Here is a 27,657-nt window from a genome sequence, read left to right on the forward strand (position 1 = left end):
ACGGTGGGGATGGTGTTCTTGGGGTCATAGGCAGCATTCCTCCTCCTCCAAACATGGCGAGTTGAGTTGATGCCAAAGAGCTCGATTTTGGTCTCATCTGACCACAACACTTTCACCCAGTTCTCCTCTGAATCATTCAGATGTTCATTGGCAAACTTCAGAGGGGCCTGTATATGTGCTTTCTTGACCAGGGGGACCTTGCGGGCGCTGCAGGATTTCAGTCCTTCACGGCGTAGTGTGTTACCAATTGTTTTCTTGGTGACTATGGTCCCAGCTGCCTTGAGATCATTGACAAGATCCTCGCGTGTAGTTCTGGGCTGATTCCTCACCGTTCTCATGATCGTTGCAACTCCACGAGGTGAGATCTTGCATGGAGCCCCAGGCAGAGGGAGATAGACAGTTCTTTTGTGTTTCTTCCATTTGCAAATAATCGCACCAACTGCTGTCACCTTCTCACCCAGCTGCTTGGCGATGGTCTTGTAGCCCATTCCAGCCTTGTGTAGGTCTACAATCTTGTCCCTGACATCCTTGGAGAGCTCTTTGGTCTTGGCCATGGTGGAGAGTTTGGAATCTGATTGATTGATTGCTTCTGTGGACAGGTGTCTTTTTATACAGGTAACAAGCTGAGATTAGGAGCACTCCCTTTAAGAGTGTGCTCCTAATCTCAGCTCGTTACCTGTATAAAAGACACCTGGGAGCCAGAAATCTTTCTGATTGTGAGGGGGTCAAATACTTATTTCCCTCATTTAAAATGCAAATCAATTTATAACATTTTTGACATGCGTTTTTCTGGATTTTGTTGTTGTTATTCTGTCTCTCACTGTTCAAATAAACCTACCATTAAAATTATAGACTGATCATTTCTTTGTCAGTGGGCAAATGTACAAAATCAGCAGGGGATCAAATACTTTTTTCCCTCACTGTATACTGTGTATATATATATATATATATATTGTTTTTAAGAGTACTTTTTTATTTTTAATGGGATTATGGCTCCCTCTAATGTTCCATGTACATAAACACAGTCTGTTACCGGTCATTGCACTTTGACCAATCAATATGCTGATCCTACTGCAAACAGGATGGTACCATTCGCTATGTGCTGTGCCTTTCCCATTATCACCGAGCCTGAACAAACTATATGAACCCTGAACAAGAACTATAATGCACCCCAAAAAAAGAAACGTAAAGTTCCAAAAGGGGTTTTTCCCGCCAGCTAACATGCAGGGGATTTCAACTCTCCAATGTAGACTTAAGTGTACATATCCATTCTCTAGCCTCATCACTTACACATATGAAAATCAATAAGACCAAGCCTTGGCACCAATATAGAGTCACACAGATCTCAGTCTGAGCTATGGTGGCAATTACTGTAGCAAGAAAAATAATAAATACAAAAATAATGATGTTACAGAAGAAAAGCATTAGGGTACTCACATCAATACTTACATTTACATTACATTTACGTCATTTAGCAGACGCTCTTATCCAGAGCGACTTTCATGACCCGATTTGAATAAAGTTATCAAATGCTGCTAAAGCGCAGCGTAAAGTTATTTACCCGAGAGAGTCAATAAACTCAGCAGCCTCTTCAGGTGTGTAAAGCTCCTTAGACGTTCCGTTGACCATAACCTTCATTGTGACAGGGTACAGCAGTGCGTAGTCCATCTTCATTCTCTTGAGTCGGGCCTTCACCTCATCAAACTCCTTGCATCTTCGTACAACCGCAGTGGAGTAGTCATTGAAGAATGAGACCCTTGGTCCTTGGCGCTGGTTACCGTCAGATCCGATGTGCCCACGACGCGCCGCTTGTCTGTGAAGTTGTGGAACTTTATAACCACTGGTCGTGGGCGCTGGTAGGGACCGGGGATTGATGTTTGAGAGCTATGGGCTCTGTCAAGCTTCACACGTCCAGCCTTTGTGTCCATTTGTAGGTAGCCAGGGATCCATTCCTCTAAGAATTTGATTGAGCATGTCCCTTCAGTATTTTCCGGAAAACCCACCACACGGATATTGCATCTGCGTCCTCGTTAATCCAAATCATCAATGTGCTCCACCATTTCGCGTACCTGCTTCTCAAGTGCCTTTATCTTAGCATCCATTGATGTATTAAAAGTTCATCAACACGCTTGACAACCTTCTGTAGTTCGGTTGAATGACATGCTATTACTTCCAAGGCAGTTCCTATCTTGACATTGATTACCTTAGTAATGTTGTCAGTCATCTTTTGGATCACCAGATCCATTGTGTTTGGATTTGCAATGGTGTTAGCCTAGCTAACGTTAGCTAACTCATCCTGCACATCTACAGGGGTGGTGGTTTTGGTCGAGTTCTTAGTAGTTCTGCTGGGCATGTTGTCAGAAACTTTTGACAAATAATCGTCAAGACTCATTTAGCAGATGTTACTACTTTTTCAAGCTAAGAAATGGTTTTGATGGATAAAGATGGATGATGTGGAACTACACCAAAAGAGTTTTAGGGTCGAGACAATAGGCATTTCAAAAACCCCAAACAATGCATTTGGGGCAGCAGTGTCCTCCAAAGAGCATGTAAGGCAGTGCAAAACACTTGATTTTGGGTCTCATCTGTCTGGCCGGATCATACCCGGTCTGATTAGCATCATTGGCCGATGGGTCGCATCATATGTGGGCCAGGCATCATCTGCATGTGGCCCATTGGTGGTCGCATACCTGGACCTACAGGACAGCAAACATCACAGACATCTTAACTGATTTCACTTGGTATTCACATTAGATCCTAATCATGGTCGAGTATACATGTCCCTTCTGAATCCATTCTATCAAATCTTGGTGAAAAATACATCTCAAAGTGATGACCTTGACCAGGCATGAACTACTGTATTTTGTTCAGCAGCAGATACATTTTGTAAACGCAGGTGAGAACTTACAGAACTTCAATCCAATGCCTATCAAAAATATTTTTACATCAACAATATATAATTTAGGTGTTGGGGCAACAATCTCACCTACAGGCATCATCCCATGTGGTGGGGGGCCCATCATAAGAGGACAATGACCACCCTTAGGGGGCCTGGGTGCTGGTAGCATGGCTGGGCATAGAGGGCCACCTGGGGTTCACAAATCACAGGTTTATTGCTGCGTTCATAACCAAGTGGGAAGGTGGTAATTACCAGTTGTGAAGTCATAAAAAACAGTTGAACGTTTTCACGTGTTTTGAAGTGGTTGAGAAACGCAGATTGGCTAATGTCAAACAAGCTTTGTCAAACATAAACTAAAATAACAGCTATCATGCTTGTAAACAAATTATAGTGTTCAAAAACAATATGAATAGATTGCTTTATAAATATATATTATTTTTTTTGCATTTAACTGCCGAAAATGATGTTATCGAGGTAATTTCTTTAGTAGGTTATAGTTTCTGAGGTGGAAGTTGGGAGAGTTATATTTGGGTGTTTCAGTGAAACGTAAGTGAGGGAGGCCCCGCTCTCTCGCTTTCCCAGATGTTTAGTTCATTTCATTCCGATCTCCTTTGCATTATTGTAGCCATTTTCTGTAGCCTGTCAACTATGCCTCTGTCTATCCCTGTACTCTCCTCTCCGCACAGGCTATACAAACGCCTCACACCGCGTGGCTGCTGCCTCTCTAACCTGGTGGTCCCTGCACGCACGACCCACGTGGAGTTCCAGGTCTCCGGCAGCCTCTGGAACTGCCGTTCTGCGGCCAACAAGGCAGAGTTCATCTCAGCCTATGCTACCCTCCAGTCCCTCGACTTCTTGGCGCTGACGGAAACATGGATTACCACTGAAAACACTGCTACTCCTACTGCTCTCTCCTCGTCTGACCATGTGTTCTCGCATACCCTGAGAGCATCTGGTCAGCGGGGTGGTGGCACAGGAATCCTCATCTCTCCCAAGTGGACATTCTCTCTTTTTCCCCTGACCCATCTGTCTATCTCCTCATTTGAATTCCATGCTGTCACAGTCACTAGCCCATTCAAGCTTAACATCCTTGTCATTTATCGCCCTCCAAGTTCCCATCAATGAGCTTGACACCTTGATAAGTTCCTTTCCTGAGGATGGCTCACCACTCACAGTTATGGGTGACTTTAACCTCCCTACGTCTACCTTTGACTCATTTCTCTCTGCCTCCTTCTTTCCACTCCTCTCCTCTTTTGACCTCACCCTCTCACCGTCCCCCCCTACTCACAAGGCAGGCAATACACTTGACCTCATCTTTACTAGATGCTGTTCTTCTACTAATCTCACTGCAACTCGCCTCCATGTCTCCGACCACTACTTTGTATCCTTTTCTCTCTCGCTCTCCTCCAACACTACTCACTCTGCCCCTACTCAGATGGTAATGCGCCGTCGCAACCTTCGTTCTCTCTCTCCCGCTACTCTCTCCTCTTCCATCCTATCATCTCTTCCCTCTGCTCAATCCTTCTCCCTCCAATCTCCTGATTCTGCCTCCTCAACCCTCCTCTCCTCCCTTTCTGCATCCTTTGACTCTCTATGTCCCCTATCCTCCCGGCCGGCTCGGTCCTCCCCTCCTGCTCCGTGGCTTGACTCATTGCGAGCTCACAGAACAGGGCTCCAGGCAGCCGAGCGGAAATGGAGGAAAACTAGACTCCCTGCGGACCTGGCATCTTTTCACTCCCTCCTCTCTACATTTTCTTCCTCTGTTTCTGCTGCTAAAGCCACTGTCTACCACTCTAAATTCCAAGCATCTGCCTCTAACCCTAGGAAGCTCTTTGCCACCTTCTCCTCCCTGCTGAATCCTCCCCCCTCTTCCCTCTCTGTGGATGACTTTGTCAACCATTTTGAAAAGTAGGTTGACGACATCAGATCCTCGTTTGTTAAGTCAAATGACACTGCTGGTCCTGCTCACATTGCCCTACCCTATGCTTTGACAATCCGATAAAAACATCATGACTTTGTGTTTATGCCACATTAAATGGTAATACATTTTTACAGTTACATTACATCTTTACTACAGAACCCATTTTAAAAAAAACGTGCCCTCCAATAGATATCAAATGCCAATCCAACTGATGCTTTCTGGCGCTGGCTGTGTATCTGTACCACATTTAACTAGATAGAATTTCCCCCAAATACTAGCACTGTTGTGGTTGGTCCACAGTCTACTTACTGATGTTTGGAGGAGGGAGCATGGCTCTGCCTGGGGAGGTGCACCAGGGAACGGACTAGGCAGGATCTTCCCCAACAGGAAGGCAGCCACTGAGGAGGAAAACACAAGGCAACATGTTAACATATTGTAGCGACCCGACACCTAACCAAACAACACCTAGGGCTAAGGTGTTGGGTTGACAGTCTCTGTATCCTGGTTTGAGTCCCAGTCAGGGAAGATCCTACCTAGTCCGTTCCCCTGAATTCACTACATTGGTGTCAAACGTGGGATGGTGCCCGTGAGGCCATCGGAGAGGCATGTGTTTACGTGAGGGACTTGGCATAAAGAAGCGTGGGGTCACACTCTCAAAGGAAGGGGCTAGTGTAGCGACCTTAAATGAGGTTGGGATTTCTTGGTGTAAGGCAGCGTTTCCCAAACTCGGTACTTGATGATTAGTTGATTATTTGAATCAGCTGTATAGTGCTAGGGTAAAAAACAAAACTTAGGTCCCGATGACCGAGTTTGGGAAACGCTGGCGTAAGGGCTAAGGCGTTGGTCTGACAGTGGCTGGATCAGAGTTCAAATCCTGATCAGGGGGCTACCCCTGAATTCGCTACATTATTCACACTATGCGATTATTATGGGTGTGTGGGGCTTGTGAATGTTTATTTTTTATCTGCACAAGCTGTTGGTTATAAATATAGAATGTGCTGAATGTTTAGCTATCCCCTTCATATGTGCTGACTTGTTTTATCGATGAGGCTCTGTGTCTGCTCCTCCATCCATTTCTGGTAGTAGTCTTTCACATTCTCTTTATGCTTTCATCCACTGTAGTGGGTCTTTCTCACCGATGGCTGTAAAAAGATATTGGGGTGGTTCCGCGGACACAGCCTAATCCTAGACTAAATTGCACTTTTAAACTGGACTAAATGAAATGGCATTTTTCAGTCATGGTTTAAAATTGTCTCAGGTTTGCCCTAGTATAGATTTAAAAAGTCTGATTTCCAGAAAGACGATTAGAGTTAATCTAAGTGAAGATTTTAAATTAAACCTGGCCAGAGGCAGGAGAACTATGGCCTTATGGTGAGGATAGCTGTGTTGCAAGCACAGCTTCAGATGCAATCGTTAGGCATGGGCAATTTAAGTGTAGGAAAGGATGAAACAGCGTCTGTGCCACCAGTAAGTACAGATAGTAGTAGGCTTCTGGAAATAAATGCTGTCGGCATGCTCAACTGGTGTCGCTCATTCAGCCGACAGAAACGTTCAACCAGTTCTCCCCATTAAGCAAAGAGTCTGAGTCAGAGACCGAGCTTTCTCAGGTCTCTCATCCACTCGTTATGGGGTCTGAGCTGCCGAAGCCTCCCACCATTAGCTCTGACAAATTGAAAACCCTAGTCATTGGCGACTAGTCATTGGCGACCCGCAATATTAGACTTAAAAAGAATAATCCAGCGATCATACACTGTTTACCATGGGGCAGGGCTACCAACGTAAAGGCTAATCTGAAGATGGTGCTGGCTAAGGCTAATACTGGCGAATGTAGCGAGTATAGGGATATTGTTATCCACGTCGGCACCAACGATGTTAGGATGAAACAGTCAGAGGTCACCAAGCGCAACATAGCTTCAAGGTGTAAATCAGCTAGAAAGATGTGTTGGCATCGAGTAATTGTCTCTGGCCCCCTCCCAGTTAGGGGGAGTGATGAGCTCTACAGCAGTCTCACAACTCAATTGCTGGTTGAAAACTGTTTTCTGCCCCTCCCAAAAGATAGAATTTGTAGATAATTGGCCCTCTTTCTGGGACTCACCCACAAACAGGACCAAGCCTGGCCTGCTGAGGAGTGACGGACTCCATCCTAGCTGGAGGGGTGCTCTCATCTTATCTATGAACATAGACAGGCCTCTAACTCCCCTAGCTCCACAATCTCACTGGAATAAAGACCTACTTAATGTTAGATCCCTCACTTCCAAGGCAGTCATAGTCAATGAACTAATCACTGATCATAATCTTGATGTGATTGGCCTGACTGAAACATGGCTCAAGCCTGATGAATTTACTGTGTTAAATGAGGCCTCTCCTCCTGGTTACACTAGTGACCATATCCTCCGCGCATCCCGCAAAGGCGGAGGTGTTGCTAATATTTATGACAGCAAATAAAATAAAATAAAACATAGATTGCGCTTTCGTCTTTTGAGCTTCTAGTCATGAAATCTATGCAGCCTACTCAATCACTTTTTATAGCTACTGTTTACAGGCCTCCTGGGCCGTATACAGAGTTCCTCACTGAGTTTACTAAATTCCTATCGGACCTTGTAGTTATGGCAGATAATATTCTACTTTTTGGTGACTTTAATATTCACATGGAAAAGTCCACAGACCCACTCCAAAAGGCTTTCGGAGCCATCGTCGACTCAGTGGGTTTTGTCCAACATGTCTCCGGACCTACTCATTGTCACAGTCATACCCTGGATCTAGTTTTGTCCCGTGGAATAAATATTGTGGATCTAAATGTTTTTTCCTCATAATCCTGGACTATCGGACCACCATTTTATTACGTTTACAATCACAACAAACAATCTGCTCAGACCCCAACCAAGGATCATCAAAAGCCGTGCTATAAATTCTCGGACAACCCAAAGATTCCTAGATGCACTTCCAGACTCCCTCCACCTACCCAAGGACGTCGGAGTACAAAAATCGGTTAACCACTTAACTGAGGATCTTAATTTAACCTTGCATAATACCCTGGATGCAGTCGCAACCCTAAAAACAAAAAAACATTTGTCACAAGAAATTTGCTCCCTGGTATACAGACAATACCCGAGCCCTGAAGCAAGCTTCCAGAAAATTGGAACGGAAATGGCGCTCCACCAGACTGGAAGTCTTCCGACTAGCTTGGAAAGACAGTACCGTGCAATATCGAAGAGCACTCACTGCTGCTCGATCATCCTATTTTTGCAACCTAATTGAGGAGAATAAGAACAATCCCCCCAAATTTGATAATGTCACAAAAGCAGCTTTCACTTCAGCAGTGATAAATTCATGAACTTCTTCGATGAAAAGATCATGATCATTAGAAAGCAAATTACGAACTCCACTTTGAATCTGCATATTTCTCCAAAGCTCAGTTGTCCTGAGTCTGCACAGAACTGCCAGGACCTAGGATCAATGGAGACACTCAAGTTTTTTAACCCTGTATCTCTTGACACATTCATGAAAATAGTAATGGCCTCTAAACCGTCAAGCTGCATACTGGACCCTATTCCAACTAAACTACTGAAAGAACTACTTCCTGTGCTTGGCCCTCCTATGTAGAACATAATAAATGGCTCCCTATCCACTGGATGTGTACCAAACTCACTAAAAGTGGCAGTAATAAAGCCTCTCTTGAAAAAGCCAATCCTTGACCCGGAAAAATATAAAAAACTATTGGCCTATATCGAATCTCCCATTCCTCTCAAACATTTTAGAAAAAGCTGTTGCGCAGCAACTCACTGCCTTCCTGAAGACAAATAATGTATACGAAATGCTTCAGTCTGGTTTTAGACCCCATCATAGCACTGAGACTGCACTCATGAAGGTGTTAAATGACCTTTTAATGGCGTCAGACCATGGCTCTGCATCTGTCCTCGTGCTCCCAGACCTTAGTGCTGCTTTTGACACCATTGATCACCACATTCTTTTGGAGAGATTAGAAACCCTAATTGGTCTACACGGACAAGTTCTTGCCTGGTTTAGATCTTATCTGTCGGAAAGATATCAGTTCGTCTCTGTGGACGTTTGTCCTCTGACAAATCAATTGTACGTTTCGGTGTTCCTCAAGGTTCGGTTTAGGACCACTATTGTTTTCAGGACCACTATTGTTTTCATTCTATCTCTTGGTGATGTCATTCGGAAACACAATGTCAACTTTCACTGCTATGCGGACGACACACAGCTGTACATTTTGATGAAACATGGTGAAGCCCCAAAATTGCCTACCCTGGAAGCCTTTGTTTCAGACATAAGGAAGTTGATGGCGGCAAATGTTTTACTTTTAAACTCGGACAAAACAGATATGCTAGTTCTAGGTCCCAAGAAACAAAGAGATCTGCTGTTGGATCTGACAATTAATATTGATGGTTGTACAGTCATCTCAAATAAAACTGTGAAGGACCTCGGCGTTACTCTGGACCCTGATCTCTCTTTTGACGAACATATCAAGAATATTTCAAGGACAGCTTTTTTCCATCTTCGTGACATTGCAAAAATCCTAAACTTTTTGTCCAAAAATGATGCAGAAAAGCTAATCCATTCACTAAATAAAATTCAGTTAGTGCTAAACACGGCTGCTAGAATCCTGACTAGAACCAAAACATTTCATCAAATTACTCCAGTGCTAGCCTCTCTACATTGGCTTCCTGTTTAGGCTAGGGCTGATTTCAAGGTTTTACTGCTAACCTACAAAGCATTACATGGGCTTGCTCCTACCTATCTCTCCAATTTGGTCCTGCCGTACATACCTACACGTACGCTAAAGGTCACAAGATGCAGGCCTCCTTATTGTCCCTAGAATTTCTAAGCAAACAGCTGGAGGCAGGGCAGGGTCCTTGCTGTCTCTGCCTGGCCGGCTTCCCTCTCTCCACTGGGATTATCTGCCTTTGACCCTATTACGGGGGCTGAGTCACTGGCTTACTAATGCTCTTCCATGCTGTCCCTAGGAGGGTCCATCACTTGAGTGGGTTGAGTCACAGACGTGATATTCCTGTTTTGCGCCCCCTCGGGCTCGTGCGGTGGAGGAGATCTTCGTGGGCTATACTCAGCCTTGTCTCAGGGTAGTAAGTTGGTGGGCTATACTCAGCCTTCTCTCAGGGTAGTAAGTTGGTGGGCTATACTCAGCCTTCTCTCAGGGTAGTAAGTTGGTGGGCTATACTCAGCCTTCTCTCAGGGTAGTAAGTTGGTGGGCTATACTCAGCCTTCTCTCAGGGTAGTAAGTTGGTGGGCTATACTCAGCCTTCTCTCAGGGTAGTAAGTTGGTGGGCTATACTCAGCCTTCTCTCAGGGTAGTAAGTTGGTGGGCTATACTCAGCCTTCTCTCAGGGTAGTAAGTTGGTGGGCTATACTCAGCCTTCTCTCAGGGTAGTAAGTTGGTGGGCTATACTCAGCCTTCTCTCAGGGTAGTAAGTTGGTGGGCTATACTCAGCCTTCTCTCAGGGTAGTAAGTTGGTGGGCTATACTCAGCCTTCTCTCAGGGTAGTAAGTTGGTGGGCTATACTCAGCCTTCTCTCAGGGTAGTAAGTTGGTGGGCTATACTCAGCCTTCTCTCAGGGTAGTAAGTTGGTGGGCTATACTCAGCCTTCTCTCAGGGTAGTAAGTTGGTGGGCTATACTCAGCCTTCTCTCAGGGTAGTAAGTTGGTGGGCTATACTCAGCCTTCTCTCAGGGTAGTAAGTTGGTGGGCTATACTCAGCCTTCTCTCAGGGTAGTAAGTTGGTGGGCTATACTCAGCCTTCTCTCAGGGTAGTAAGTTGGTGGGCTATACTCAGCCTTGTCTCAGGGTAGTAAGTTGGTGGGCTATACTCAGCCTTCTCTCAGGGTAGTAAGTTGGTGGTATGTTGTTATCCCTCTAGTGGTGTGGGGGCTGTGCTTTGGCAAAGTGGGTGGGGTTATATCCTGCCTGGTTGGCCCTGTCCGGGGGTATCGTCGTACGGGGCCACAGTGTCCCCCGACCCACCCCTGTCTCAGTCTCCAGTATCTATGTTGCAGTAGTCTATGTGCCGGGGGACTAGGGTCAGTCTGTTATATCTGGTGTAATTCTGCTCTCTTATCTGGTGTGTATGCTCCCTCTAATTCTCTCTTTCTCCCTCTCTCCCTCCCCTCCCGGAGGATCTGAGCCCTAGGATCATGCCTCAGGACTACCTGGCCTGATGACTCCTGGCTGTCCCCAGTCCACCTGGTCGTGCTGCTGCTCCAGTTTCAACTGTTCTGCCTGCGGCTATGGAAACCTGACCTGTTCACCGGACGTGCTAACTTGTCCCGGACCTGCTGTTTTCGACTCTCTCTCTCTCTACCGCACCTGCTGTCTCGACCTTTGAATGCTTGGCTATGAAAAGCCAACTGACATTTACTCCTGAGGTACTGACCTGTTGTACCCTCTACAACCACTGTCATTATTATTTGACCCTGCTGGTCATCTATGCACATTTGAACATCTTGAAGAACAATCTGGCCTTAAATGGCCATGTACTCTTATAATCTCCACCCGGCACAGCCAGAAGAGGACTAGCCACCCCTCAGAGCCTGGTTCCTCTCTAGGTTTCCTCCTAGGTTTCTGCCTTTCTATGGAGTTTTTCCTAGCCACCGTGCGTCTACATCTGCATTGCTTGCTGTTTGGGGTTTTAGGCTGGGTTTCTGTATAGCACTTTGTGACATCTGCTGATGTAAAAAGGGCTTTATAAATACATTTGATTGAAATTTGATTGATGTTGGCCCCCAGGTTGACCTTGGCAATGGAGGAAAATTGATTTTTTGATGATCAAAGAGCACAACCAAGGCCAGACAGTAGGGTGGTTATAGTCAGGAGCAACCCACTGAATTATTTAATGAAATACATTTCCGTGACCGTTTCCGTATGTACAAAGACAATGCAGCTGATATTTGTTTGCTTGAGCCAAGGCTTTCATCTGGCTCTCTTTGGGGAAGGCCCATCCCTCCTTCCCTACAGGTACTGATCACCTTGAGGTTTTTTGGCATCTGGAACCTTCCATTTTGAAACAGGAGATATGTGTGGTGTAAGTGAACTGACTATGCAGAATAGTCCACAAAGTCTGCAATGAAATATGTGAACTGAAAGACAATCACATCAAGTTCCCTGATGCTGCTGGCCAAGCCAACTACAAGGTTCTATGAATGTGAGAATGCCATATTCCCATCAAGTGTCCTTCTACAGCAGATGCTGAGGAGTACAGGAGTACAGGAATCTTAAAAACTGGTTCTTAATAAATGTACAGTGTGTGCACTCCCAGTGTGCAGTTCTCCAACATCGAGGGATGTTGGAAAGGTGCAACTCATGACTCAAGGATTTTCCAAAATTCCTCTTTGTGTGCTCAGCTTGAAGGAGGACAACATAGTGGAATCATACTTGGTGACAGTTGACAGTGGGTACGTACGCACATACAGTGGGGGGAACAAGTATTTGATACACTGCCGATTTTGCAGGTTTTCCTACTTACAAACCATGTAGAGGTCTGTAATTTTTATCATAGGTACACTTCAACTGTGAGAGACGGAATCTAAAACAAAAATCCAAAAATCACATTGTATGATTTTGAAGTAATTCATTTGCATTTTATTGCATGACATAAGTATTTGATACATCAGAAAAGCAGAACTTAATATTTGGTACAGAAACCTTTGTTTGCAATTACAGAGATCATACGTTTCCTGTAGGTCTTGACCAGGTTTGCACAAACTGCAGCAGGGATTTTGGCCCACTCCTCCATACAGCCCTTCTCCAGATCCTTCAGGTTTCGGGGCTGTCGCTGGGCAATACGGACTTTCAGCTCCCTCCAAAGATGTTCTATTGGGCTCAGGTCTGGAGACTGGCTAGGCCACTCCAGGACCTTGAGATGCTTCTTACGGAGCCACTCCTTAGTTGCCCTGGCTGTGTGTTTTCGGGTCGTTGTCATGCTGGAAGACCCATTCACGACCCATCTTCAATGCTCTTACTGAGGGAAGGAGGTTGTTGGCCAAGATCTCACGATACATGGCCCCATCCATCCTCCCCTCAATACGGTGCAGTCATCCTGTCACCTTTGCAGAAAAGCATCCCCAAAGAATGATGTTTCCACCTCCATGCTTCACGGTTGGGATGGTGTTCTTGGGGTTGTACTCATCCTTCTTCTTCCTCCAAACACGGCGAGTGGAGTTTAGACCAAAAAGCTCAATTTTTGTCTCATCAGACCACATGACCTTCTCCCATTCCTCCTCTGGATCATCCAGATGGTCATTGGCAAACTTCAGACGGGCCTGGACATGCGCTGGCTTGAGCAGGGGGACCTTGCGTGTGCTGCAGGATTTTAATCCATGACGGCGTAGTGTGTTACTAATGGTTTTCTTTGAGACTGTGGTCCCAGCTCTCTTCAGGTCATTGACCAGGTCCTGCCGTGTAGTTCTGGGCTGATCCCTCACCTTCCTCATGATCATTGATGCCCCACGAGGTGAGATCTTGCATGGAGCCCCAGACCGAGGTTGATTGACCATCATCTTGAACTTCTTTCATTTTCGAATAATTGCACCAACAGTTGTTGCCTTCTCACCAAGCTGCTTGCCTATTGTCCTGTAGCCCATCCCAGCCTTGTGCAGGTCTACAATTTTATCCCTGATGTCCTTACACAGCTCTCTGGTCTTGGCCATTGTGGAGAGGTTGGAGTCTGTTTGATTGAGTGTGTGGACAGGTGTCTTTTATTCAGGTAACGAGTTCAAACAGGTGCAGTTAATACAGGTAATGAGTGGAGAACAGGAGGGCTTCTTAAAGAAAAACTAACATGTCTGTGAGAGCCGGAATTCTTACTGGTTGGTAGGTGATCAAATACTTATGTCATGCTGAGGGATGTAGCTCAGTTGGTAGAGCATGGTGTTTGCAACGCCAGGGTTGTGGGTTCGATTCCCACGGGGGGTATGAAAAAAAAAATGCATTCAGTGTATACATTGTGTAAGTCGCTCTGGATAAGAGCGTCTGCTAAATGACTAATGTAAATGTGTCAGTGTTTTCTCTGGTCCCAAAAACAAAATATGTATAAGTACTGACAAGCTTGGTTCTGGTGACTTTTTTTTAAGGAAAAAAACTCAAATAAACCATGAAAAAACTCAAATAAACCATCTAAAATATAATTTCCACCACTAGAAATGAGCTCAATAACGTATTGGTAAAATTATTATAGTATACAGGATGCAATTTAAGGTTGAGTGCTGCAGCTATCTAAAGAAACACAACAGAGACCTTCTTTCTGAAATAAAAAAGTTTATCTTGGCAAAATTAACAGAGAAACATTTGACTGAACATGAATTAGAGCCCACTAATTCATGTTCATCACAAAAGGAGGGCGTTGGAAGTCTCTTTCCAGGTTCTGACATACAGTACCAGTCAAAAGCTTGGACACACATTTTAGTCATTTAGCAGACGCTCTTATCCAGAGGGACTTACAGGAGCAATTAGGGTTAAGTGCCTTGCTCAAGGGCACATCGACAGATTTTTCACCTAGTCGGCTCGGGGATTAGAACCAGCAACCTTTCAGTTACTGGCACAACACTCTTAACCACTAAGCTACCTGCTTCTACTCATTCAAGGGTTTTTCTTTATTTTTACTATTTTCTACATTGTAGAATAATAGTGAAGATATCAAAACTATGAAATAACACATATGGAATCGTGTAGTAACCCCCCCAAAAAATACAATCAAATCTGTGGGATACAAAAAAGCAAGTTAACCAAGTCACTGAAATCAAAATATATAGCTGCACCATGGACCAGAGCTAACTATACTGAAAATATATATATATAAACGCAACATGTAAAGTGTTGGTCCCATGTTTCATGAGCTGAAATAAAAGATCCCCGAGGAGGATTATTTATGTCTGAAATAAAACTAATTCTGACTGGCTGAGCCTGGCTCCCAAGTGGGTGGGCCTATGCCCTTCCATGTCTGTGCCACTGCCCAGTCATGTGAAGTCCATAAATTACAGCCTATGAATTTATTTCAATTGACAGATTTCATTCTATGAACTGTAACTCAGTAAAATCTTTGAAATTGTTGCATGTTGCGTTTATATTTTTGTTCAGTATAGTAACTACAAAAAGATGGATGAACAGCATTAATTGAATGACCTAATCTGTTTTATCATTAGCTAAAGAAAAGCCAATGAAAATAATAACTCGAATAGCAACAGATGACGTAGGCAAAAGTCCACACATAGAGATCCTATTAAATGAACGATTTTAATTCCTAATTCTAGTCCACACACCGTGACGAAAGGTGACGTACGATTGCACCGACGTCCAACGTTGTCCCTCCCGCCGCCATGCGTATTACGCTTGTTGTTGTTGAACTGATTGTTATGACTGGATAAGGCCTCGGACTAAATTAGGAGAGAACCCCCCGTCGCTGCCACGGGAGACCTGCCAATGGAGGGCATGGACATAGACCTGGACTCGGAGCTCGTGCAGAAATTCAACTGCATGGGCACCACTGACAAGGACGTCCTCATCTCAGAGTTCCAAAGACTGCTGGGCTTCCAGGTCAACCCGGCAGGATGCGCTTTCTTCCTTGACATGAGCAACTGGTGAGTTCGGGGATGTGGGGCCTAGCTTGCATAGTAGCTAGCTAGGTACCTTTTGAGTAGTCACGGAGGCTGTCTCTTTTTCTCTTTCATGTATCGCTATATAGCTTCTTGTGTCGATGATTTGCATTGACTGTCATTGCTGCTAGGACATAGCTAGGCTAACGTTAGCTATGTGAAACTGTAGCTAACGCCAGATACATTGTAATAGATTACCATTGGCTAACTAAGTCTAGCTACCTTTGCTAAAAACAAAGGACGTATTGCAACAGAAATATTCACCATAGCTAACCTGACCAGATTTGTTAATTGTGTAACGTTAGCTAGCTAGTTGTGGTGTAGATATCATGTTCAAGCTCGCACCAATGGGCTCTAGGCGTACATTTTATATCACCTAACAAGTGTTTGTGATATGATGACGTAATTTAATCGGTAGTGAGATAAACTAGCCTAAAACGACTATCACTGAACAAAATAAAACGATCCTGATAAATGACCTCGACTCATATTCTTGCCAGGGGAAATCATTATCAGCAATATTTTTTTTTTTTTCTTATTTTAAATGTTGTTGTGAAGTAGTTTCAGGAACTGGATCAGGTTTGAATACTTGCAAATTAAACATGACATTGACTCACCCACTCTTCTCAATGCCTTTTGCCATTAAAATAGGAATCTACAGGCAGCCATCGGTGCCTATTATGATGTTGAGAGTCCCAGCATCAACACACCATCCATGTCCTTTGTGGAGGATGTTACGATTGGTGAGGGAGAGTCTGTTCCCCCCGACACACCATTCACAAAGACCTGGAGGATACAGAACACAGGTGGGGTTACCTTTCAGTCATCCGGATCATATCACCCTACCTATGATTCATCAATGTAAAGTCACACAAGAAGAAAAACCTTCACTGCAATGTAAGACCCGGAAACCACTCGCCTGTAAACGTGTGTAATCTCTTTGTCTGTCTGTTTCACAGGTGCAGATTCCTGGCCACCCGGGGTATGTCTGAAGTACATTGGAGGGGACCAGTTTGGCCACGTCAACATGGTGATGGTGCGCTGTCTAGAACCCCAGGAGATCTCAGATGTCAGTGTGCAGATGCGCAGCCCCGCTGCTCCCGGCATGTACCAGGGCCAATGGAGGATGTGCACACCCACAGGGCTGTTTTATGGAGGTAGGTCCAGAACGTCGCAGATACACTGTTTTGTTGACAATTTGTTTTATAAGGGTGTAACCAATTCTATAAATAATCCACACACGTTAACCTTTGCATGTTTGTGGCAGGTTAGTGTTTATCGTCATGGATCTTGCTCTGGAGGCAGCTCGGCCGAGTGGTCAGTAGTTGGCACAGCCACAAAGTCATAAAATCTGATTTTAAACCTAACCTTAACCCTAACCACACTGCTAACCCTAATGCCTAACCTTTAATTAAGACCATAAAGCAAATGTTTGTTTTCATGGATTTTTACAATAAAGCCAATTTTGACTTTGCTGCTGGCCCATCTAGCAGAAATTACTCAGTTCTGCCTCCAGGGCAAGACTCATGACAATAAACGTCAACCTGCATGTTTGTGTGCTAACTAGAGGTCTTCACGGTTTCAACAGACCAGAAATTCCGAGATCCGACATGGGACCGTAGCGGGTGTGGGTCCTAAATTCTGACTTTTGTCATAGATCTGGGTCGGGTCTGATATAATTGCCACGGGTCTCGGATATGTGCAATTAAAATTTATTTACCGACTGGACCCGATTGGACCTGTCTTCTGTTAATTTAGTGTTTGTGTGATGAGAACTGTGAGCTTGTTATCTGTTTTAGCCAATTGCAACTCAATAAAACGTACAGCTTATGTCCAGCTGAAACTGGTGCGCCTGCTGCTGAGGAGAGGGAAAGAGAGATGGCCAGTAAAAGGGGTCTTGGCCTAAGCTACTGTTGATTGTGAAGATGAAGTCCTTTTTCATTGAAGTAAAACTAAAGTTAGAGGAGAAAGAGTTCAGGGAAAAGAAGCCGACGAGGGGAATGTCCTCAGGGACGACGAGGGGAATGTCCTCGGGGACAAGTTTTAATATTGTAGTGGACAAAGAAGAACGCTGGCGTGACCAAATGGACTGTGTGCAACTCGCTATTCAGGTTTGATGCAATTTTTGACCTTTAATTTATTTATTTTTGTATTTATTATCAATTGATTAGTCATTATTATTATTATTATTATTATTATTATTATTATTATTATTATTATAGGCATATTTAATCATCTAAACCAGTTCTTTAAATAGCCTATGCAAAAAGTGTTTTGTCTCATTTTGTTGATACATTTTTGTTGGCTAAATTAAGTTCTAACTGTCTTTTAATTTTGTCCTCCCTATTTAGTTTAAGGTTAAAAGTAGGCCTGTTGTAAAATAAATAGCATTAGCCTATTGCTGTCATTTGTTGGGTTGGCCTACGGTAGGCCAATCGCCTTTGTTGGTCATTAATTTAATGCTGCAATATAATAACCTGTTCGTATTTCCCCTATAAACCATGACTTGACTTGACTTTTCATATTACCCTAATACATTTAAGCAACTTTTGTGAAGGTTTGGTAGGGTATGGCTATTATTAGGGTTAGCTACTGCAGGCTTGTCTCCTTTAATATTTATTGGACGCATAGGCCTATATGCATGCAATGCCCTGATGCATTTATCGCTCAAATCTCCAACAGCTGAACCGTGAGGTAGACAATTATTGTTTTAGGAAAGTAAAAATGGAAAAAGCAATAAATAGAATATAATGTTTTGAATATGCTGCACATCGAAACACAACAAATATTTTTTTTGTAATTTGTTATAGGCAGTTTTTAAGGACATGTCACTGGATCATTTAGCCAATATGGCTTGTTTATTGACGGCGCTGGCAGAGCCCAGTTGGAGGTTTCTTTCTCTCTTTCTACTCTCAGATCCGAACCAGCACGGGTCTGTTTTCCACGGTCCTTTTCGGAACGTGTCTGACTGTCCTCTGGTCCATTTGGAACGTGTCTCAATTTTGCAAAAAAAATATTTATGCGTATTGGGTCTGGTGGGAAAGCCACGGATCCATTTCGGAACCATGAAGACCTCTATTGCTAACGTTTTAGTGTGAAGTACTTTTTCAAGACATTGAGTGGTCAATCAATGTCTTGAAATTAGTCAACTTGACCAAAATGTAAACTCGTGAGTACTTTTTATAAATGATTACTGAGCATTTGGGGTATTTAACTCCTAGCACTACCACCAGTGATGTCTCCTGGACAGAACACGTCACCCTTAACGCCTGGTGTGTGTCACTCTCTCTGCCCACACAGACGTGATCTGGGTGATCCTCAGCGTGGAGGTGGGGGGCCTTTTGGGCGTGACACAGCAACTGTCCTCCTTCGAGACGGAGTTCAACACCCAGCCGCACCGCAACGTGGAGGGAGACTTCAACCCTTTCGCCTCGCCACAGAAGGGCAAACACGACGCCAGAGGCAACAACAACTTCAAAGAGCCTGGAGGAGCCTGGGAGGGCAGGCAGGATGCCATCCAGCAAGATGAAAACGGACTGTCTCACAATGCTGTAAATAGAGCATCGAATGGGCTCCAAAACAATCTATCAGTAGTGACTTACAGTCAGGTATGTATGAATGAATGAACCATGGTTGGCTTTCCTCGAAACAAGCTGATGTCCACTCCTCACTGTTTTCTGCTTAAACATCGGGATACTTGTGGGAGCACAAGTCCAATTTCTGTGCCACGTTTGGATTTGTGTAAAAAGTACTCTTTTCATGCCTGGCTTTGAAACCTCCAATTGAAAATATTTTTTTTTGCTGTCACAAGAGAGTAGTGTTAGGGAGGTTTTCCAGGTGTTACCACTGCAGTACAGTTACTATCAGTCGTGTGGAAAAAACACAATAGAGCTCTGCTTTGAGTTGTGGCACAGATAAATTGTTCTTCATCAGTATTGTTAATCAGTAATCTATGAAAAGCATTGTTGTGATTTAGACACTGGTTAAATGTTACAAATTTTTCCATTGTTTACTGCACCCTCACCTGGCTCAAAGGTAAGCCTTCCTGTCACGTTGGCGACCAGACGCAACAGACAGACCTTCTAAAAATTCCACCATCCTGTTATGCAAAACAATAGTAGTATAGGAAAAAATAACATATCAACCACCGTCCTCCATTGTACCACATTATGCGATTGAACAGATGTAGAAAACACATGAGAGCTCTTCCAGAGGTACATTTGGTATTCTATGTGTCTGTGCGGTTCCTCTAAGGCATGCATTCCCAAACTTTTTCACACCCTTCCAGCATTGGGGACTATCCCTGTGAGGTCCGGAGTGCCGCACTTAAAATGTGTTATATTTCCTCTCCATCGCTTTTGGAATTTTCAACGCTCCCTGACTGTTAGCAAGCTGGACAGAGTAAAGAGACTGTAAATGTAGCTCCATTATCATTTCTACACAGTTTCAGTCATTTCTTACCCAATTGGTAGTTAGTCTTGTCCCATCGCTGCAACTCCCCTACGGACTCAGGAGAGGCAAAGGTCGAGAGCCATGCATCCTCTGAAACACGACCCTGCCAAGCCGCACTGCTTGCTTTACCTGGAAGCCAGCCACACCAATGTGTCAGAGGAAACACCGTCACGCTGGTGACCGAAGTCAGCTTGTAGGCACCCGGCCTGCCACAAGGAGTCACTAGAGCACGATGGGACAAGGAGATCCTGGTCGGCCAAACCCTCCCCTAACCTGGACGACGCTGGGCCAATTGTGCGTCGCCTCATTGGTCTCCCAGTCACGGCCGGCTGTGACACAGCCTGGGATCGAACCCGGGTCTGTAGTGACGCCTCAAGCACTGCGATGCAGTGACTTAGACCTCTGCGCCACTTGGGAGGCTTAGTTTTAGTTATTTCAATGTTGATTGAGATCGTTTCCCCCCCCCAAAAAAAAATTTAGCTATTTTTTTGCGCAAACCACCTTGCGGTTCACGGGCCGTATGTTTGACACCCCTGCTCTAAAGGTAAACTCTACGGGTTTCCCAGACGCATATTAAGCCTAGTCCTGGACTAAAAAGCATTCTCAATTGAGCTTCTCCATTGAAAGTGCCTTGTTGTCCTAATCTGTGTCTCTGAAACTGGTCCTACGTGTCAGTTGGTGGTTTTCACTGAGCAATAACATCCACCATTACAGCAGCTGTACACCTCCTGCTCTGCCCAGTTTATTCCCCTTTTATTGATTTACCTGTTTATGTGATAATAACCCTTCGTCAGTTCACAACCATATACTGGTGCAATAGCCCTCAGAGCTGCTTGGATGTGATGTGTGTGCGTGCCTGCTTTAAATCACCTCATACTTCTGTCATGGCGATCCATTTTATTCCAGCCTGTAAACTTACTGCCACTCCTGGCTGGGTAAACTAGTCTGTTCAGAAACGCGTGCCTCTGTTGCTCATTCACAGCTTTTATTGAGCCAATAATGGACTGAGGTACTTCCTTACGTACGGGGTGAGATTATCTTTCAAAAAAATACAGCTGTGCTGTATGTAGGGGCCTGCCCTGTTCAGGATGTTGCTGCAACCTTACTGGCCTGCTACACCGGATGCGTAACTTTTGCTGAGTGTGATACGCTACTATTCATTTCAATTAAACCTAGGTGTGAGCACGCCATCTCCACGAGAGGCATGTGCTGTTCAGCATAGTATTGCGCTCTGGCTCTAATTTCAAGATTGACACGTAGCTCACGCCCGAGAACAATAGGATATTTCAAATAAAATTGTATTTGTCAAATGCGCCGAATACAACTGGTGTAGACTTTACCGTGAAATGCTTGCTTACGAGCCCATCCCAACGATGCAGAGTTATGTTTGGCCATAATGACCATCGTTATGTTTGGAGGAAAAAGGGGGACTTGCAAGCCGAAGAACACCATCCCAACCGTGAAGCACGGGGGTGGCAGCATCATGCTGTGGGGGTGCTTTGCTGCAGGAGGGACTGGGGTACTTCACAAAATAGATGGCATCATGAGGAAGGAAAATTATGTGAATATATTGAAGCAACATCTCAAGACATCAGTCAGGAAGTTAAAGCTTGGTCGCAAATGAGTCTTCCAAATGGACAATGACCCCAAGCACACTTCCAAAGTTGTGGCAAAATGGCTTAAGGACAACAAAGTCAAGGTATTGGAGTGGCCATCAAAAAGCCCTGACCTCAATCCTATAGAAAATGTGTGGGCAGAACTGAAAAAGCGTGTGCGAGCAAGGAGGCCTATAAACCTGACTCAGTTACACCAGCTCTGTCAGGAGGAATGGGCCAAAATCCACCCAACTTATTGTGGGAAGCTTGTGGAAGGCTACCCGAAACGTTTGACCCAAGTTAAACAATTTAAAGGCAATGCTACCAAATACTAATTGAGTGTATGTAAACTTCTGAACCACTGGGAATGTGATGAAAGAAATAAAAGCTGAAATAAATCATTCTCTCTACTATTATTATACATTCTTAAAATAAAGTGGTGATCCTAACTGACCTAAGACAGGGAATTTTTACTAGGATTAAATGTCAGAAATTGTGAAAAACTGAGTTTAAATGTATTTGGCTAAGGTGTATGTAAACTTCCAACTTCAACTGTATGTACATGAAGGTAAAGTGACTAGGCATCAGGATAGATAATAAGGTATTTGAGGTAGATATGTACATGAAGGCCGGGTAAAGTGACTAGGCATCAGGATAGATAAGAGTAAAATAAAGAACAGAGCAGCATCATCAAATCATGTGTTTGTGTTGTCGGTTTGCTTATGTAGTGTATGTGAATGTGTGTGGGAGTGTCAATGTAGTGTGTGTGAGTGAGTGTGTATATGGTTTGTGTGCAGTGCATTCGGAAAGTATTCAGACCCCTTCACCTTTTCCACATTTTGTTACGTTACAGACTTATTCTAAAATGTATTATTGTTTTTTCCCCCTAATCAATCTATACACAATACCCCATAATGACAAAGCAAAAACAGGTTTTTAGAAATGTTTGCAAATGTATATAAAAAAAAAACTATCACATTTACATAAGTATTCAGACCCTTTACTCAGTACTTTGTTGAAGAACCGTTGACAGCGATTACAGCCTCGAGTCTTCTTGGGTACGACGCTACAAGCTTGGCACACCTGTATTTGGGGAGTTTCTCCCATTCTTCTCTGCAGATCCTCTCAATCTCTGTCAGGTTGGATGGGGAGCGTTGCTGCACAGCTATTTTCAGGACTCTTCAGAGATGTTAGATTGGGTTCAAGTCCAGGCTCTGGCTAGGCCACTCAAGGACATTCAGAGACTTGTCTCGAAGCCACTCCTATGTTGTCTTGGCTGTGTGCTTAGGGTCATTGTCCTGTTGGAAGGTGAACCTTCGTCCCAGTCTGAGGTCCTGAGTGCTCTTGAGACGGTTTTCATCAAGGATCTCTCTGTACTTTGCTCCGTTCATCTTTCCCTCGATCCTGACTAGTCTCCCAGTCCCTGCCGCTGAAAAACATCCCCACAGCATTAGGCTGCCACCACCATGCTTCACCATAGGAATGGTGCCAGGTTTCCTCCAGACGTGACGCTTGGCATTCAGGCCAAAGAGTTCAATCTTGGTTTCATCAGACCAGAGAGTCCTTTAGGTGCCTTTTGGCAAACTCCAAGTGGGCTGTCTTTTGCCTTTTACTGAGAAGTGGCTTCCGTCTGGCCACTCTACCATAAAGGCCTGATTGGTGGAGTGCTGCAGAGATGGTTGTCTTTCTGGAAAATTCTCCCATCTCCACAGAAGAACTCTTGAGCTCTGTTCAGAGTGACTATCTGGTTCTTGGTCACCTCCCTGACCAAGGCCTTTCTACCCCGATTGCTCAGTTTGGCCGGGCGGCCAGCTCTAGGAAGAGTCTTGGTGGTTCCAAACTTCTTTCAATTAAGAATGATGGAGGCCACTGTTCTTGGGGACCTTCAATGCAGAAATGTTGTGGTACCCTTCCCCAGATCTGTGCCTCGACACAATCCTGTCTCGGAGCTCTACCGACAATTCCTTCGACCTCTTGGCTTGATTTTTGCTCTGACATGCACTGTCAACTGTGGGACCTTATATAGACAGGTGTGTCCCTTTCCAAATCATGTTTAGTCAATTGGATTTACCACAGGTGGACTCCAATTAAGTTGTAGAAACATCTCAAGGATGATCAATGGGCTTCCCGCGTGGCGCAGCGGTCTAAGACACTGCATCACAGTGCTAGAGGCGTCACTACAGACCCTGGTTCGATCCCAGGCTGTGTCGCAGCCGGCCGCGACCGGGAGACCCATGAGGCGGCGCACAATTGGCTCAGCGTCGTTAGGGTAGGGTTTGGCCGGCTGGGATGTCCTTGTCCCATCACGCTCTAGCGACTCCTTGTTGCGTGCCGGGTGCATGCACGCTGACTTCGGTCGCCAGCTGTACAGTGTTTCCTCTGACACATTGGTGTGGCTGGCTTCCGGGTTAAGCGGGCAGTGCGGCTTGGCGGGGTCGTGTTTCGGAGGACGTATGGCTCTCGACCTTCGCCTCCCCCAAGTCTGTACGGGAGTTGCAGCGAAAGGACAAGACTGTAACCACCAATTGGGGAGAAAAAGGGGTAAAAATATTGTAGATTGGGATTTCCTCTGACACCGCCTGATATAGAGGTCCTGGATGGCAGGTAGCTCGGCCACCAGTGAAGTACTGGGCTGTCCGCACCACCCTCTAGCGCTTTGCGGTCAAGAGTGGTGCATTTACCATATCAAGCGGTGATGCAGCCAGTCAAGATGCACTCGATGGTGCAGCTGTTGAACTTTTTGAGGATCCGAGGGCCCATACCAAATCTTTTCAGCCTTCTGAGGGGGAAGAGGCGCTGTCGTGCCCTCTTCACAACTGTGCAGGTGTGTGTGGACCATGTTAGGTCCTTAATGATGTGGACGCCAAGGAACTTGAAGCTCTCGACCCACTCCACAACAGCCCCGTCGATGTGGATGGGGACCTGCTCTCCCCTCTTTTAACTATAGTCCACAGTCAGCTCCTTGGTCTTACTGACGTTGAGGGAAAGGATGTTGTCCTGGCACCACGCTGCTAAGTCTCTGACCTCCTCCCTGTAGGCTGACTTATCGCCGTCGGTGATCAGGCCTACCACCGTCAGCAAACTTGATGATGGTGTTGGAGTCGTGCGTGGCCACACGGTCGTGGGTGAACAGGGAGTACAAGAATGGACTAAGCACACACCCCTGAGGGGCCCCTGTGTTGAGGGTCAGCGTGGCAGAGGTGTTGTTGCCTACCCTCACCACCTGGGGCCGGCCCTTCAACACGTCCAGGATCCAGTTGCAGAGGAAGGGGTTCAGTCACAGGGTCCCTAGCTTGGTGATGAGCTTGGAGGGGACTATGGTGTTGAACGCTGAGCTGTAGTCTGAGTTATTTCCCCTCTTGTCCAGGTGGGAGAGGGCAGTGTGAAGTGCAATTGAGATTGGGTCATCTGTGGATCCGTTGGGGCGCTATGCGAATTGGAGAGTGTCTAGGGTGTCTGGGATGATGGTGTTGATGTGTCATGACCAGCCTTTCAAAGCACTTCGTAATTAGAGATTGGAGTGCTACAGGGCGATAGTCGTTTAGGCAGGTTACCTTGCAGTGGCTTACGCTATGCTCACGCCGGCAAAAAGTTTAATGTCCAGTCTAGCAGGTAAAAAATATATACTGTTTTCCCAATGCCCTAGTGTAGCTCCTATGTTAGAGAACGTTCAGATAGAAATGCATTGTGTAGAATAAATATGATAGCCTGTCGCTTAGAATGGGGAATGTTCTTAGCGTTTCACCTCACTGAACCCCTACGCAAATCAAAATAATTTTGTACACATTTTATTTGTCACATGTTTCGCAAACAACAGGTGTAGACTAACAGTGAAATACTCCCCAACAATGCAGAGAGAGAAATAGAAAAGTAACAGAAGGATAATAACACAAAGAATACATTTTGCTTTTGCCATGTGTTGACTGTATTCTGTGTCTCTCCTCAGGGTGTTCATGGACCCTATCCGTTAGGCCAGAGTTAGAAAGATGGAGACCCAGACCAGGTGGTGCTGAACAGACCTGGGAATGCTGATGATGAGCTGCGGGCAGGGGCACCGGAGAGGGTGAGGGACACATTTCATACAGACTCTAGACAACCCTCTCCCTTGGGCCCTACCCCAATCCACCAAAACACAAACTACAGTGAGAACAAGGAGGCACCTATCCCAGTGAATACCCTACCTGTGTTGCTACATAAAGAGTGCTATAAATCCTAAATTCTACTACATACCTTTTTGTTTTTAGCTGTCAACACACCTCATTAGTGTAGGGTAGGCACTGCTGGATGAGCTTAGCAAAAGGATGGATGTGTGTGAGCTTGAGCAAATGAAATGTGTGAGAAAATGCCATCTAAAACAATTTTGCCTGTTGAGCTATTACTGTAGGATTTGAATTCATGTCTGTGTGTTCTGAATTGTGCGTGTGTGCACGTGTATAGTTTCCTTTTGGATTTTACTAAGCACGAAGTGGTGGATACAACTTTGGTAAAGAAGTTGTTGTGACCTATGTACGTACACATCTAAATAGATTAAACTAAATATAATACTGATTCCCAAAAAACAATCCTCCACCTGATGTTTCAGAAACTAGGATACAGGCCTGTGAATGAGTTGCCCCGTAAATAAGCCTTTGCTGTACTGTACTTACGACACAGAGATGCATCATTCAGTGGTAAAGCTTGTTCTTTAGAGCCAGCAGATGGTGCTATTAACTAAACAACCAAACCACACTGACTCTGACATGACATGACAGACATCATAGAAAAATAGACTTTCCTTTCCCATCATAGGGAGGGGTATTTAAATCATAGGGAGGGGTATTTAAATTCTGGGTTTGTGACTGCTCAAGCCATCGGCAATATCTGCACCGTTTGTTTTGTTTCTGCAGTTTGCACGATGCCACTTCAGATGTTTACAAGTGGTGATTTGATTTAGTGTCTGTATGGTGTCTGGATCTAGATATTATTGTCTGTTGTAATAGTATATGTTGTCCTTGTTTTAGTTTTCTTCCAAACTTGACAACATTGAGTCCCGTTTTTGATTGTCAAATTAAGTCAATTGGGTACATACACTCAAAAGGACATAGGTTCAACCCTAGAATTCATTCATTCATCTGCATAAAAGTGGAGAATGGTCTATAAGAGATGTAGTAATATTAGGCATTGTTTACAATTTATATAGTATCAACCAAGTTAACATCATGTTATGCAATTTGTTTCTCATTCGGAATGTTGTCGTGTTTTTTTTTTTTTACCGTCACGTTCTTCAAGCAAGATTTCTCTGCTTCCAATGTTCCACCATTTCCACAAGGTTATGAGTAAATAAAAAAAGAAGGAAATTGATGACAATTGTTATGGATAGACTAAAGATCTTGTAGATGCCCATACAAGAGTATATATGATGGGTATCTTATGTATGGTTCCTTCTGATGGAAAGGCCCTGTTTTCTTGTAGCCGTTGTGCTTTCACACCAGCCTTTTCATATTTCTGTATTTGTCAAGGTGATTATGTTAGTCCTCTCAAACAGTGTTCACTGTTCTGCCTCTTACTTGTACAGCCCCTTGCTGTCTGTTTGTGTGTGAGATGGGGAGAGAGAGAGTTTAATTCTTAGCTTTATTCCGTCTTTATTTTTTTATTTTTTTGGGATTTGTGTCAGTGCAGTTTTAAGCAAGGAGGCATGGTGAGTGGAGCGTTTGCATATTCTTATGATAGAACATTCACGAGAACGGAAATTGTCAAATTAAAGCCTTTTTTCCTATATGTATAAATGAACATTTGTATGATTAAATTAACACTGAAACCAAAAATGTGGCACCATGTTTTTTGTTGTTGTTGTTGTTGATTGACTCATGTAACACACTGTGTTTGAAACATTGGTTAGCAGGTGACAGTGGTAATGACTTTTCCTAGGAATCAACCGCGTTTGGCAGGGAGACGACAGCACAGTTTTATGTCCTCTTTTGCCAGGATGAGGCTGTGGTTCCCAAATGACAGAACAATGAGTTATTGAGAGAAACGTTCCTGTGGCAATACAAAAAAACTGCAAGTCTATTGGTGAGAAGTAAGCAGTAGTGGTGACAGAGGGGCTGCTTCCCACATTTATGGTGTGGCTGTTGGTTTATGGGACATGCTATAAGGTATGATGTTTCCTCACGGTGGGCTCTGCTATCC

At 44.6% G+C, this 27,657-nt stretch overlaps 1 protein-coding gene across 1 annotated transcript; it reads left to right on the forward strand.

Annotated features, from left to right (window-relative positions):
* Positions 1–14,910: 14,910 nt before the first annotated feature.
* Positions 14,911–27,293, forward strand: LOC121557249 (protein ILRUN). Its single transcript, XM_041871085.1, has 5 exons — positions 14,911–15,427; positions 16,094–16,248; positions 16,402–16,599; positions 18,743–19,050; positions 25,436–27,293. Exons 1-5 carry the CDS (start codon positions 15,270–15,272, stop codon positions 25,469–25,471), a joined length of 855 nt encoding a protein of 284 aa, XP_041727019.1. The 5' UTR covers positions 14,911–15,269; the 3' UTR covers positions 25,472–27,293.
* Positions 27,294–27,657: the final 364 nt, after the last annotated feature.

Source organism: Coregonus clupeaformis, chromosome 10, assembly GCF_020615455.1.
Source record: "Coregonus clupeaformis isolate EN_2021a chromosome 10, ASM2061545v1, whole genome shotgun sequence".
Classification (NCBI taxonomy): domain Eukaryota; kingdom Metazoa; phylum Chordata; class Actinopteri; order Salmoniformes; family Salmonidae; genus Coregonus; species Coregonus clupeaformis.

Bases quoted from the DNA above. Each gene is read 5' to 3' on its own strand.
- LOC121557249 (XM_041871085.1), top strand. From the start codon at position 15,270: ATGGAGGGCATGGACATAGACCTGGACTCGGAGCTCGTGCAGAAATTC. The intron at 15,428-16,093 runs GTGAGTTCGGGG...CCATTAAAATAG, and splicing joins TTCCTTGACATGAGCAACTG to GAATCTACAGGCAGCCATCG. The intron at 16,600-18,742 runs GTAGGTCCAGAA...CTGCCCACACAG, and splicing joins CACAGGGCTGTTTTATGGAG to ACGTGATCTGGGTGATCCTC.